At 33.3% G+C, this 15,488-nt stretch overlaps 1 protein-coding gene across 1 annotated transcript in view; it reads right to left on the bottom strand.

Annotated features, from left to right (window-relative positions):
- SEMA3C (semaphorin 3C) overlaps positions 1-15,488 on the bottom strand; it is a 174,183-nt gene that overhangs the window by 54,169 nt on the left and 104,526 nt on the right. The window contains exons 7-11 of the mRNA XM_032304123.1: positions 13,075-13,194; positions 11,536-11,678; positions 10,154-10,268; positions 7,737-7,806; positions 5,667-5,811 (exon numbers count right to left, since the gene is read on the bottom strand). Of these exons, the coding sequence (XP_032160014.1) occupies positions 5,667-5,811; positions 7,737-7,806; positions 10,154-10,268; positions 11,536-11,678; positions 13,075-13,194 (593 nt within the window). The remainder of the gene's footprint in view (positions 1-5,666; positions 5,812-7,736; positions 7,807-10,153; positions 10,269-11,535; positions 11,679-13,074; positions 13,195-15,488) is intronic.

Below are 15,488 nucleotides of genomic sequence, written 5' to 3'. Positions count from 1 at the left end.
GATCCAAAGTTAGCATATATTACTAGGCAATTTATATAATTTCCAGTTAGCATTTATTTTCATGTGTGATAAGGTTATTAAATTGTAAGTGTGTTAGTTTCTGGGTATTAGTTAATTTAAATTCGGTTAAAAATTATGTCTCATGTGCTCAAAAGTGAACTTATTAAATAGGTAACCCACACAAATTAACTCAAATCAGTTACTTTATATTCATTCAAATGTCCCCCATTTGGGACTTTTGTTTTATGAACTTCTTGCTTAGAAATCAGTGTTTCCTGGCAGGAGTATTTTCAAAAATACAAAAGCTTTTTTGACAATAATTAATTTTTTCCATTGATTCATGGCATAAACTTTGCAGATAAGACACAGGATGGGTGACAATGATGGTGACAAGAACAAAAATGGATTACTGTTTGGAGAGTCTCTATCTGGACTTGTGAATTTGTTCAGTGTAAAGTTACCAAGAATAAATAAGATGCAATTAACTTATCCGTCTCCTTGTGATATGTGAAAGCATGTGTACTGAAATCCCAAGATAATACAATATCCACATACTGCCATAAAATAAAGCCTCTGTCCATGAATGAGGCTGGTGTCTCATTCTTCAGAAGGTTGACTGAGCTCTACAAATAGTCATTAAGTAGTTCAGGTTAACCTTCTCCTTTAAGATGTTTTTTTCCAGTTCTAGTTTTCTGTTTATCAAGCAGTGATAAGACTCCTTTTTTGAGTAAAGACATTTTAAGTGTTTTGATTACTAAAGTGTTGGGTGAAATGCTAGGAACAATAACAATGCCATGTTAAGGAAGTATCAGCAATTGTTGCCCTCAACCAAATTTCTTTCCTATTTTTAGGTATCCTTGACATTTGCCATCCTCTGATGCTCCTAAATCTCACATATATGGTCCTAGTTTCCAATATTAATATATTCAGGAGAGCCTGGGTGGCTCAGTGGGTTAAAGGCTCTGCCTTTGGCTCAGGTCATGATCCCAGGGTTCTGGGATCGAGCCCCACATTCGGGGTCTCTGCTCGGCGGGGAGCCTGTTTCCCCCCTCTCTCTCTGCCCGCCTCTCTGCCTATTTGTGATCTCTGTCAAATAAATTAAAAAATTAAAAATCTTTAGAAAAATGTTAATATATTCATTTATTAATTCACATAGCTATTCTTTGGATACTTTTTATTCAAAAAGCATTTTGATGTGCCCAGTGGGGGACATAAGAAGAAGTCACAATTATCTTCTAGACATAAGTATTCTAGTAAGGAAGATGGGCATATTCAAAGTAAAATAACAAGGTATACAATAATAAATTCAGACAAATATAAGACACATAATTTATAAGATAATAAATTATAAAAATATAAGATAAATAACAATCTTGGTTCATATCAATTGCCATATATGCATAAGATCCAATATTTTTTAAATGAATTCAGACTAGAAGAGAACTTAAGGCTCTTAGGGTTGGTGAAGAGGTTTAGAGATAGAAAAAAAAATTGGAATACTTAGGAAACTATAATTTCTGGGACATTGCTTGATCACAGAGCACAAAGTGGAAGAAAGAGGTAGGAACTGAGGTTAAAGACTCCAGAAAATAAAAGCAAAACTACTCAGAGAAGGAGTGACGGGCATGGTCAAGGGGAGCTTGACCTAAACACTTGCAAGCTGAGTGGTGTATGGATAAATTTAAGAACATAAATAAATGGCATTCCAGAATCTGTGGTAGTTTCTGGCACTGGTCTTTGGAACTTGTATTCTCAGAGAAACTGAGCTCATGCTTGATAATCTAGGCCCTTTGATAATCTAGGCCCTTTATTTAAAGCCCAAAGATTTACATAGCTGAAGAGTTGTACTTATGTACCAGTTGATCCTCATTTTACCTCCATTTATCCACCATTGCTGACAGGAGTGCTCTATTCCAGTCCTGCTAGTTCAGGCAGAGCTTCTAGAACTCACTTATTAATTTCTATCTTTGCCTTATAATAGAAGCTGTAGCCTTTCTGGAATATTATTCTTTCCCCACCTAAGTTATCCAAATCTGACTGCCTTTGGGGCAAGCTCGGTCTCCTATTTTTATATGCCTTCTCTACACAAGGCTGTCCCACGACAGTCTCTCTCTCCCCTAAACTTCAATAGTATTTATTGTCTATTTTATTCATGGGTCTTGAATAATGATATGAAACAACATATATTGCATTTTTCAGGTCTATACCCTTTATGTACTTAATTTTATTGTAAACTTCCCTAACAATGTTTTAAACATCTGTGAAGACTAGAAATATTTCTAGTGTAAGAATCACCAAAAGATACACAGAATCAATAAAAGTGTCAGCAATAAAATTCTTTTTCTGGCCATCACTCACTAAGTGGGTCACAGATTTTCCATGTTCTTTTGCTGCACCAGGTACCAGGCACAACGATGAATGCAAATGGTTCTAGTCCACTTATAAATAGACATTAAAACAGAACACTTCTATTAGGTTCTGCTTTAAACAGAAGTGTATAAGCAAAAATAATTTTCTATGGAAGCTTTATACACGTTGCAACAGAATAATGTCATGTGTTAGCTCAGCCACAGAGAGAATATGCAGTCTTTGGCTGCCCTTTGCAACATACCAAAGGTGTCTTGTTTCTTCCACAAACTTGAATTACTTATGGAAAAACATTATGACACAATTGGCAGGCTTCTTCCCAATGACTTGGGTTTGCTAGTTGGGGCAGTTTGCTAACATTGCCATCAACCTGGCTTTAAAAGAATCACCTACAGGGAACACTTGAATGAGGGTAGACAATCCCTGCCCCTGTCATTTCTTTAAGAATCCAGTCATGGATTTATGAGATTGACCCGGCAACTGGACTACTGCATAGGGAAATAAAGTAGAGTAATCACAGTTGATGCTTCATGGGAGGACTTCAGAAGTAACATTTTTAGCTCTAAAGAAGAGGGAATGCTCTGGGTCACTTGGCTACACTTCCTGCTACATCAGTGGGATACGAAACCCTGGAAGCCTAGGAAAAAGATAGACGCTGGCCACTGTGAGTCAGACAGCTGAGACTTCCTTGTGTGTTGCTCAGGGAAGGGTGGAGGGACCAGCTCTTCTGGGAGGTATGCTTTCCAGAAGGGGTTCCAGAGGTCTTCCTCCACCCTGCCTGTTTCCCTCCCTAAGGATCACTCATCTGACAATTTTTTTTATTTAAGGGAGCTGCTCTGGTCTCAGCACCAGATGTAAGAAACCACATTATAGAAGTATGTCTCAAGGACTGACTACTCCCTTTTTTTTCACAGTGTCAGCTCCAGATGTGTGTTACTAAGCCTTGGCTTATACCACACTACTTTACAACAGAAAAAAAAAAAAAAAAAAAAAAAAAAAAAAGATTATTCTTAGGAGCTTGGAAATAGTGAAAAGTGGGACTGTTAGCAGAATTTTCTAATTCAACATTGGTTTATTTTGTTATACTAAAAGGGTTTTTATCTATTCCCACATTTTATGTAGAATAATTGCTATTCGACGTGAGTGGTTTTCTCAGTATGATTCCTGAGAGTCTTTTTGAACTGTCATTTTGATGAAGAGTCTTGACGAGGGGTAGGAACAGGAGTAGCTTTTCTTCAGGAAAAAATAATTCCCTGAATTGTAATACTTGTCAGTTTCCAGACTGTAACTATTCTCACCATGCTGATCTCAAGTTAGTACTGTGAATCCTTACTTGAGATGAGGCACATACAATTCGCTCTTGTAAATTGGGTATAAACTAGCTCCCACATATACTCACTGAGGCTCTGAGGCCTCAAACCTGAACCAATAAGCCTGGGCTCTCATTTATCTGTTTTTATTCATCTGGGAAATTTATCTAAGGTAATACTTGGGGGAAAACAGAATTTTGTTGGTTTTACAAACCCAGCTGTTCCTGTATATGTATGTTGTTAAAAAGAACAATTCATGAAAGCATATACAATCACAATCATTAATTTTCTGTATTAAGATGAAGCAATGACTTGGTCAACTTCAAACAGTAAATAATTCTCAAGAAGAAGATTTAGTTTGAACAGATTATCAGTGAGTCACCTGAGAGTGCAGCACATACACTGAATGAAATAAAGAGCCGTGAGTTGTAATGGGATTTGGAAGTGGTTTGCCTTCCCCTTCCCTTTGCCTCCTCTTATGTAATCTCTGCTTCTTATTCAACACATCGCAACTTGAGGTACCCTAAGATCAGTATATCTATTGATATCTTCCTTGTGTTACACCAAATAATTATTTTTTCACTTTCTCTTGAGCTATGAGCATTGAAAAGAGATAATGTAGAAGGAGACCGTGAATTGTATAATAGGACTTTGTCCCCAGCCATGATTAAGTGCAGCGTTTTAAAATTTAATTCTTTCACAGCTAAAGAGCAAGGATGATAATCTTTCCAGTTAATTAAAAGTTAATTGTTCCTGTAAAAGATCTATCAATGATTAATCTTTGAGCTTCTTAGCCAGGGAACCAAATGTGACCTCTTTTATTTTTGAATAAATTAGGTTTAAAGGCTTAGCAAACTATTTTTCCTATTTTTTAAAAGAAATGTGACAGCAGTATAATTTAAGACGATGAAAAAAATAAGGGACTGAATAATACACTGCAAATAAACTCTAATAATAACACATAAAATAAAGTGAATCAACATCGGTAAAAATTATGTGGGATGAATATCTGAAAGAATTTTGGTGGAGGGAATTTCATATTCAAGTAAAAAGGAGAAAGATTTTAGGAAAATAATATTTTAACAATTATCTTTTAATTATTTTCCATGAAAACATTCTTTTTTACTCATATCCACTCCAGTTTATAAATATAACCATATTCTATGAAATGCAAAAATACAAAAAAATTATACTCCTCTTGATTGTCTCTTTTCAGTGTACACTATGACATTTTATAGAGATAAAAACTAATCAATATTCTAGAATTCAATAAAGCATTACAAGGGGCCAAATGTAAAACAAATAGTAGGACTATGATCATTGTTGTCCTAGGAAAAGTTCAATTCCAATCTGTGAGTGTACCGTCTATAACTTCAGCTAGAAACGTTAGCTTTCAATGTACTTATTAATATTGCGAATATACCGTATACCTCAGAACTTTATAGTTTATAAATATTTTATTGAACTATAACATCACTTTCATTGTGTTTATTTACACATACTATTTTCTTTCTTTGAGAAATACACAGCATATAATTTTTCATATATCCCTTAAAATTCAAAGATCCACATATATTTTATCTCTAAATTAATTCTTTTATGGTTATTCCTTTATTAAAATAGGTAAGATTCATTAATATCAGGAAGAGCTGCTAAAAGCAACTACCATTCAAATTTTTTCAGGCTGACACCAAAATGTTAACACTTTCCAAGCTATGGCTTTTATGTGAATAAAATTAGGAAATATCTCTGTCCTGTTTCATATATCCAGTTGTTTTTAAGTCTAAAAGAGATTTTATTAATAATAGTACGTAGAAAAAAATTGTAGAGGGTGCTGTATTTGTAAAGTCCCAAGTGACGTGAAAAATTATAGTGAGTGTATCAGTTGGTCTATGGCTGTATTTAATAAACATGAACATGATATTCATATCTTATTAAATTATATTTTCTAAAAACCAAAATAACAAAGAAACATTCCTGGATACTTACAGTTCCAGGGCGAGGATATGGAATTCTACCCTGATAGGAAATCAGCTGATGATTTGGCCCTTCTTTATGGGCAAAGGGCCCATTAAACACAGTCTGTATATCAGATAAATGATACACACACACTGCTGATCCTTTAAAAACCGAGCTAAAAAAACAAACAGAAAGAGATCTATTTTCTTATTTTTTTAACTTTTAAATACAATTTTAAAAAACAGATAAAGTTTATGATAAAAGTTGATAAAATTCATTATAGAAAACTTGAAAGCTACAATACACACTATAAAGCTAAAAAACTTCTATTATTTTGAAATAAGCCTTTGACACATAAAACATCAAAACATTTAATTCATCCATGGAGGTAGTAGGCAGTAATAAGTTATAAAAGAGTCACCAATGTTCCCAAAATATAGGACAAGTCAAAGAAATTTCTAACTAGTTATCTTAATAAGAAAAAATAAACTGAAGATTTATTAAAAAATATGAGTTTGAATTCTAAGTCACCATCAATACAATCTATCATAATTTAACTCAGAGAAATAAATCTCATTAAGGGAAAATGGTATCTCTTTGCCTTAAGATTATTTTAATGTGAGAATGCTCCTACATGTATCCTAAAGAGTAGCTAGAAAAGTCTGCTGTCATAGTCTCTGTATTTTCCCTGTTAGTAACAGAAGAAAACGATAGATTCTGAAAGAGATTTATTACATTAACTTTGTCAATAAAATCTTATAGAATTAGTTTGGATCCTTACTAAAGACTATTTCTGTTGTTACTAAGGCAGATTGGCTGAAACATTGTGACTTATATATATCTCCTAAATCAGATGCTTAATGGAAAACTTAGATGCCCATTGGAAAAAACAAGATAATCATTAGCATCACTGGTCAGAAATTTTGAATTTTTCAAAAAGCTACTAGGAAAAAACAAACACTGTAGAAATATTTTTTGGGAACAACATTTTCTTCTTAGGAATTTGGTTCTTGGGGCACCTGGGTGGCTCAGCGGGTTAAAGCCTCTGCCTTCAGCTCAAGTCATGATCCCAGAGTCCTGGGATCGAGCCCAATGTCAGGCTCTCTGCTCCGTGGGGAGCCTGCTTCCTCCTCTCTCTGCCTGCCTCTCTGCTTACTTGTGATCTCTGTCTGTCAAATAAATAAATAAAATCTTAAAAAAAAAAAAAAAAGAATTTGGTTCTTTTCACTTTGTTCAATTCCTTGTGAATTAAGTCAAGACTACTTTCTCTGTTAGAGCAGGAGTTAAACTGCCCATCCTGAAGGACAACTTTTTACAAGTTTCATAGGGCAAGTGTAAGTATGATTTATAATCAATATTTCTGTGATTTTCTTTTACTTTGAAGGGCCCATTACAGTTTACGATTATGCTGTGCTTGCCCCACTGGAAGAGAATGCTAAAATCTTTAAGTTTCTGCTTTATAATTGATGGTCTCATAAAAGGGACCCATTGTATTCTGCATTGGCCATGTCACAGCTGGAGTACTGTGTTGCATTCTGAGTAACATTCCAGTGTAAAATGAGTAAACAGAGGCATCTCTAGGAAAGGGTGAGAAAATGGCAATTGTCTGGAAACATATGACAATTGGGATTGGATATCCCAGAGAAGTTACAAAACATTAAACCTATCTCCAAATATATGAAATACCGTCCGTCATATGGAACATGAAAATTAGTGCAGTATTTTATTAGTTTCTGAACAGTCATCATTTTAGATTGCTCCAGAAATAAAATTTATTTTAATAGAAATATCAAAAGTTTTAGGTGAAACATTAGTCTTCCACTTACTTCCTTAAAACAAAATAGCTTACGTACTTCCCGCATTATCATTCATGTTTTCCTTTCTTTGAGAAAAATAGCATATAGTCATCATAAACACTGTTCAAACCTATTTTGAAAGTGTTAGTTCAGCTTAAACATATTTTGGTAATCAAGCAAAAGTAGTAAATTACATCCTGAATGTTATATAAAATTAAAATTTGAAAAGAATATTTTGTAATAATTACTATTACTCAATAAAGTTTATTGTTTAATCCATTAGCTGTAATTGTTTAATAATTACCTTGATGTTGTAAAAATGCCATACACTAGTGTAGTCCTTGGATTATCAGTTTCGAGTAGAAACACATCCTCTATAAAAGGAAAACATCACTCTTTTAAAGTTCCCAAATATTAAATGTATTTTAAAATTTTACCCTAAGAAAATAATTTCAACTATGAAAAGTATTATTGAGATAGGTATTCCGGCAGCATCATTATAATCTGGAAATGACTAAACGAACTCAATGACAGGCACATAATAGAGTAAATTAAATAAAATATTATACAAACACAAAGTGGTTTATAAAAACTGCAAATTTATGGAAACCATGCTAATGAAGTAATATTAAATGGACAAGGCACAGTGGTATATAATATAGACTGGAACCATGTAAACTGTAAACCTATACACCACAATACAATAAGATCACCAGTGAGTGTCTCTGGTTAGCAGAAATATAGAAATATTGTCTTCTTTTTTCTGCATTTTCTCTCTCTCTCTTTTAAAGATTTATTTATTTATTTTAGAGAGAGAGTGCAAGTGGGGGGAGGGGCAGAAGGAGAACAAGAGAATCTTACGCAGACTCCCCATAGAATACGGAGCCCAAGGGGCACTCCGTCTCAGGAACCATAAGATCAGGACCCATGACATCACAACCTGAGCCAAAATCACAAGATGGACATTTACCTGACTGAGCCACCCAGATGCCCCTTTTTTCTGCATTTTCTAAATGTCCTTTAAGGATAATATGTCACTTTTTTAAATTTAAAAAGTATTACAAATTACAATTTTTTTTGACCTAAGGTTAGAAGCTAGAATGTGAAGAAAAATCTTAAAACTCTTTCAACATAACTTTTTTTCTTTATATAAAATACGACTTTTTTTTTTTTTTTTTTTTGGTTTATGGTCAAAAGAGCTAGTGGTAGTTTAATTTAATCAATAATTCCCCTAATGACAAAAAGTTTAAAGTATATTAAGGCAAAGCCAAACTTATAGGTAGTTTGGTTCAGTAACACTATGAGAACCTGGAAGTAGATTTCTTGTGGGAACCCTTAGTTAACAATCAACTGTTACAGTTAAAAGAAAAATCTGAATTTAGTGACACTTTTGCAAATTAAAATTCTTGCTGGGAAATACAAAGAAAGATGTGTTTATTTCAAATTCACAATGAACTTAGGACTTCTTAAGCAATAAATTAATAAAGAGAAGCCTTTCCATATGTGAACAAAAGGCTAACCTGTCTGGCTTTCCCTAAAAAAAACCAGGTAAAACTGAAATACCCTAAGTCATTAAAACATAAACATACTTGCAAAGAATTTGGGGAATATAATGTATGAGTAGGTTATAACACAAAAGTCACACTTGGAACTTTCTTCTAGAAAAGCTGATGCAGGGGTGCCTGGGTGTCTCAGAGGGTTAAGCCACTGCCTTCTACTTAGGTCATGATCTCAGGGTCCTGGGATAGAGCCCCGCATTGGGCTCTTTGCTCAGTGGGGAGCCTTCTTCTCTCTGCCTCTCTGCCTACTTGTGATCTTTCTCTGTCAAATAAATAAATAAAATCTTAAAAAAAAAAAAAAAAGCTGATACAAAGACTTTTGTTTCTATGATCAATACACTGGCTGGCTTTTGAAGAATTCAGCTACCTGTTCCGGTTTCTACAACTGCTAGAACCAGATTTTTCTATATTGTAATGCATTTTTATTGCTTACCTCATCACCTGCCTCAAAATCTGAGAATAGCCAGCATTTTACATTTTAATGGATTAAAGCAAAATAAAAGTTATTTCTAAATGGCACTTACTAAACATGACACTATGATGTATATCAAGTTATTCTGATTAAAAAGTGAACTGTTCCTTGGTAGAAAGGAATAAGATTGTTAGTCTTATTTGACCTGGAAAGTGTCACCCTCTTCAAGTCACACATGCTGAGAATACTTAATTCCAGGGTCACCAAGGAGGACTAAGACTAGAGAACACGTCTATCATTTCTACTCTGACAGGGTCCCAACCAACCTTGATTGTGCTCAGTAACTATTAAAATATATAGCTCCATTCTCATGCCAACTGATTTCAAATCAGAATATTAAAATTTAAATATATATGAAATGCATAGTCTTTCAGATATGCAAAAATATATTATTCATATGTAAATTATGCAATTACATCTTTCATTCTCTCTCTCACACACACACACACACTTCTTTATACATCATGGTGAATTCAATGAACTAAATGTCTCAGTAGTGCACTCAGAGACAAAACATATTTAAAAAACACTTAAGGAAATTTATGAACAGTGTCTGGATCATTCATTCAAATTGGCAGATTATTTATGCTAAAAGCATTCATGGAAAATACACCCTCTTCTGAGAGGTTATTAAAATAAACTTTACAAACTCTTTTTCAAAAAACATTTCTCAATCTCACATCCATGTACCTAATTCATCAAAGTGTGTTTCTGGGCCGTCTTCATCGGTTACAGAGCACACCAGCCTCGCTTTTAAGAAGGTCGTCCACTTGTTGACAAGGCTACGCAGTCCCCCAGTGTCATTCTGAAACCATTTTGAAAACACACTTCAGATAGCTTAAATAAATATTCAAGTGCATTAAAAGTTCAGCTTGGACTTGGATTACTTGAGGGTTTGTTATAATCTGAAGGGTAGAAATGCTAACTACATGTGCATACCAGTGAAGATGAATATTTAAGATCTACAGTATTTTTATAAAATAGCCATAGCTATACTATTAATTTTCTATAGTATGGTATCAACTGTAAATGTTTCAATTTACATATGCCCTAAAGCTTTCTAACTTCAACAGTGCATGGAGAAAATATCTGTAAAATGTATGGAGAACACATAATCTAATTTGTCCTAATAACTCATTGTCTTCAAAGTGAACATAAATTTTTGTATACTATGAAGCTTGCAGAGTATACTGTAGTCAGGAATGTGGGCTATACTTATACCAAGTGGTCTCCAATAGCTCTATTTTCTCTCCTTCATTTCTCTGTGTTATTGTTTAATCCTCAGTATTTCCAATCAGATGCTTCACTTAGATATATTTCTCCAGCCAGGGAGGGGAAAATTGGCATTTGGGTCATTCATAAATAGTCTCTCCTGATTTTTTTTTCTGTATGCCCAGAAGCCTTTCACTCCTTCTGCAGGCTCTACTGTCTTGTTCCAAATGACTTAAAAGCAGATGAGCTCCACAATTAATGGAATATTATAATATTTAAAAATAAACTATTTAAAACACTGAACACTTTAAGAAATACTTTTGCACGAAGTATGTTAATCATAAATAAGTCAGGGCAACCCTATAAAATTCCTGTTTGAGAGGGCATCATGAGTTTTTTTGAGTTGCTATGTATACTTGCTATTTATACCAGAAGACTATTTTTTTTTACTGTTTTTAATTAGGACTATATTTTAGTAATGCATTTCTTTTCATTAGAAAATGAAAAGTTCCTCAATAATTGTCTTTATTGAGGTTTTGCTATATTTTGTTCACAAGAATTATTCTTTCTGTAACATACAATTTAGCTATTTGTTTTCAATACAAATGCATTAAATGCAAAAAAAATTAAACAAAAACCATTTATTTGTGTAAAACCATGACAACAGTATTTCCTTGAATTAAGCTTTTTTATCTCATATGACTGATGTGAATAAACAGTAAATTAAAATGTCTCCCTTAATATTTCATTAATTTGTAACCACAAATAAAAGTCGGAAAATAAACTATCGGCAAAAGAAAACGTATTTATATGATGTGAATTTGTGTCTTTCCTCAAATTAGGACAAGATTAACACTTACAGGACATATTCTAGCAATCATGGAATGAATCTGTTTTGTGCTTCTGCTATTGTCAGTCAGTTTCTCTTTGAAGAAGAAGTACACCTTAGCATCATTTGGATCTGTGCCATCTGGGATCACATGTGCATCCACAAACATAGGTTCTGAGGAAAAAAATACAAAGACTAGATATATACTCCTGATGGAAATCCATCTATGGTTCATCCAAGTAGATTACAGGCATATGGCTTCTTCATCTTTGGTATAGAAGAATAATTCCATGTTCATAAGCAGAATCTAACAGCAATAATTGCATTCACATAACATACTGTATTTGGAATGTCAAGTGCTACAAAATATATCTATAACATAATAGCTTAAACTATTTTTTCCCTGTCTGCAATACATTCTAGAAGTTCAGTAAATGCAAAAATCCTTTGTGCAGGGATGAGTTCTAACAAATCAAAATGCTTTTCTACCAGCTATATCCCATGGAATTGAATGGTCATTTTATAGGGGAAAAAAAAAGTTTGTTTTTCGAAGTATAGTTTTCAATCTAGTGCATACAATCTCAAATTCACTGAAGCAGAATGTAGAGTCGGGAGTCCAAGATCTCAAAAACGTTTTTTTCTTAAGACGGCATATGAAATGAAGGGGAAATTTTTCAAGGAAAAAAATGCAGTCATCTGAAGACATAGAGGGATTTTTTATTTCAAGAACAAAACGAGTTTTAGAATACTCTATTTCCAGATGTACTGGAGTCATAAATTGAAGAAGTAAATGGACAATCGCTGCTTTCTTGTGCCTGCCTATCAGTGAAATAAGATGCTGAACTGTGGTGATTCATGCTTTGCTGTGCAATGTTAAATGAATTGTCAAATTTAGGGTCAGCTAGAAATCATCCCCAGGGTGAAATGACAAAGATCATAGTGGTTTCTTCTTCTAAGCAGCAGCAACCGATTGAAATTATACATTAAAGTCAAATAAGCATCTTTCATGATGTGAATGTCATGTGACTCTACCCCAAATTAGAAATAAATGACTAGTGATAATCACAAGGTTATCATACATATGATTTCTGTTAAGTACTAAATCAATTATTAAAAATTATATATACCAGTTTTATCATTTAAGAATCTAAGTATAAAACAAATATGAGGAGTTCCTGAAAACACCCTAGTCATTATATCTAACTGTCATAAATTTAGGAAAATCTTCAGGCTTGACATTATTAAAATATTCAAGCAGACTAAATGAATAAATAGCATATTTAATTGTTATATACTACAAGTAGACAACTGGAGAAGATTCTTGCATATGAGCCTGTTTAGTAAATATCATTGTCCTTTTATTTATTAATTTATGATAATTATATGACAGTTAATAAAGAGAATATGGACTATGGACTACTTCAAATATTTATTTTTCCTAAATATTTAAAGTCATAGAGTACAGAATTGTTACATCACAAGTGATTTTTTCAAACATTTTAACCTTTCTTCATTATAGAACTAAATCAGTTTAAAGCATGATTCTCAAAATGCAGAAAATGTTTCTTACCACTTAGCCATTTGGAATTGTGCTGATCAGTTCTGACTGCATTCCTCTTGGTTAAACTTCGAAAAATAGCAGCATCTGTGCCCATGAAATCTATATACATTCCAGAGAAAAGCTCCTCGTCTAAGAAAAAGTAAGAAAATGTCAACACAATTTTAAATATTTTTAAGGCTATTTTAAAAATCAAGGAAAACTCATTTATTAGGTAACCACACACATTACAGAGTGTTTATAATTGTTGGTTTCCATTGTCCATTAAATAAAAAAATTGGATTAAATTTAATCTGGTCTCATTATTGCCTGTATGATTACCAAAACAATTTTATTCTACATAGAAATAAAAATTCCTCTGACTATACTTAATTATACTAAAAACCCAAGTTTATACAGTGTGTATCAAAAATGACAGAAATAATAATATACATGAAGTTAATAAAATGGCCTAATTATTACTTTCCTTTAATAAGTCAAAAATACTATAAGAGAACACTCAGTTTCTAATTTTGGCAGGAATTAGTCAACTGGGAATTAGGACTAAGTCATTTAGTACCCTGAATCTCTACCTTCTCATCTTTAAAATATGGGAATTGGCTTATGATCTCAAAATTCTTCACCATGTGTTAAAAATTCCATGATTTCACTACATAGGTTGAAAATACTAGTTTTTATTGTCAAAATATTATTAATGATAAGGTTATTTTATCCTTAAAAGTATATGTTGTAATATTTAGTGCTAGAAGTTTTCTATAAGGTAATTTTTCAATTATAATACACAATATTATTACTAACATTATGCTAAAAGTATAATATTGTATTAATAAGCCACATGTAGTTTGACACATTAAGCCTTAAAAAACAAAATGCAGAGATAAAAAAGAAAATACATTTTAAAATTAAATTATCATCATTAATGGCAAAATCAGATAGTTTAATCTGTGTTTGCATAACATTAGATATTGAGCTTATTTGTTAAGGTCCATATTAATTCCTACCCTAGTAAGGACAGTAAGCAGTGAATTGCTATGTGTAACCCCAGAATAAAAAAAGTAATTAAATGTCTATTTAAAAAAGAATAAAATGTATCAGGTATGACCCACTGAACCACTGTGCAGCTTTTTTCCTCTGACTGATGTTCTACAATTACTCCCCTGGCTATCTTCAGATCATGGTCATTTTGGCAGGACTGCAACATTTTGAAGCACTCCAAACTCACTGCCTAGTAATAAGCGGTACCAATTAACCCAGGATAGAATGGAGAATGAAACGTTTTTAATATGTGCTCACCAGGTCATGCACTGGACCCCTACCGGTTAGCAAGTGGGTATCAGCCATTGTGTTGCCCAGTTCTGCTTCCCTAGTGGGGGGTCTGAAACCCATGGAAACAGATTATAGGAAAACAACAAATGTTCATGAAAGCATTTGGAGCAATTTAGCTTCATTTTGTGAATATTTGTGAAGCATCAGCTCAAGTATTCTATAGACAGAACAGCTGTCAAATTAAGATAACTTTGTAATGAACTATTTTTCATTTTTACTATATCGATTACCCCCAAAATGGTGGGTTATAAATTCCTGCTTTTCAATAGACCGATTAGCACAGATATTATCCTATCTGTTTCCAGGAAGAAAAGGAAAAAGGACACTCGGAGGATGGTGTGTGGCAGAGAGGGCTGATTCTAATCCTACTGCACTAATCCTACTGCACCTCATTATTTATGTTAAAAGCCTACTAGCCTTGTTGGATTCATATCCTGTCTTAAATTCTTACTAATTTTATATTTTTAATTTTTTAAAGATTTTACTTATTTGTTAGGGAGAGAGAGAGAGAAAGACTGAGCGAGAGCGTGAGAGCACGGGGAGGGAAAAGCAGACTCCCCACTTAGCAGGGAGTCCAACTCTGGCTAGATCCCAGGACCCTGGGATCTTGACGTGAGCCAAAGGCAGATACTTAACCAACTGAGCCACCCAGGTGCCCCTTTTATTAATTTTAATAGCAAGTTAGGAATAATAAAGCTTCTGCTTTATCTTGTACAAGAAATAATTAAATAATTAATATCACTTTAAAAAAAATTTTGAGTAGGGATGTATTTTTCTGAATGTCTGTGCTGGTTTATGCAAAGATAAACTGTGCCTTTTAACTTTTAATTCAAAAATCCTTTGCTTTCCAATTTTACTTCCACTGAAAAACCTCCTGAGGCTCTTGATAGCTTCTTTTAAGAGATATCATCTAACTTCTTGCTGTGTTACAAAGACATGAAAAAAGAAAAACAACAAAAAAGACCCTCTAAAGTTGAACACTGATTTACGTACCACAACTATATTATGAAATTTGAAATTCTTCAGTTCTTGATGTTTCTTGATCCTTTAATATACAGAAATACTTTAAATGATCTGTGTTATTTAGTGCCTTGCACTAG

The sequence above is a fragment of the Mustela erminea genome, chromosome 11 (assembly GCF_009829155.1).
Source record: "Mustela erminea isolate mMusErm1 chromosome 11, mMusErm1.Pri, whole genome shotgun sequence".
Lineage (NCBI taxonomy): Eukaryota > Metazoa > Chordata > Mammalia > Carnivora > Mustelidae > Mustela > Mustela erminea.
The sequence above is the reverse complement of the archived record's forward strand: the minus strand, read 5'-3'. Positions and strand labels throughout refer to the sequence as shown.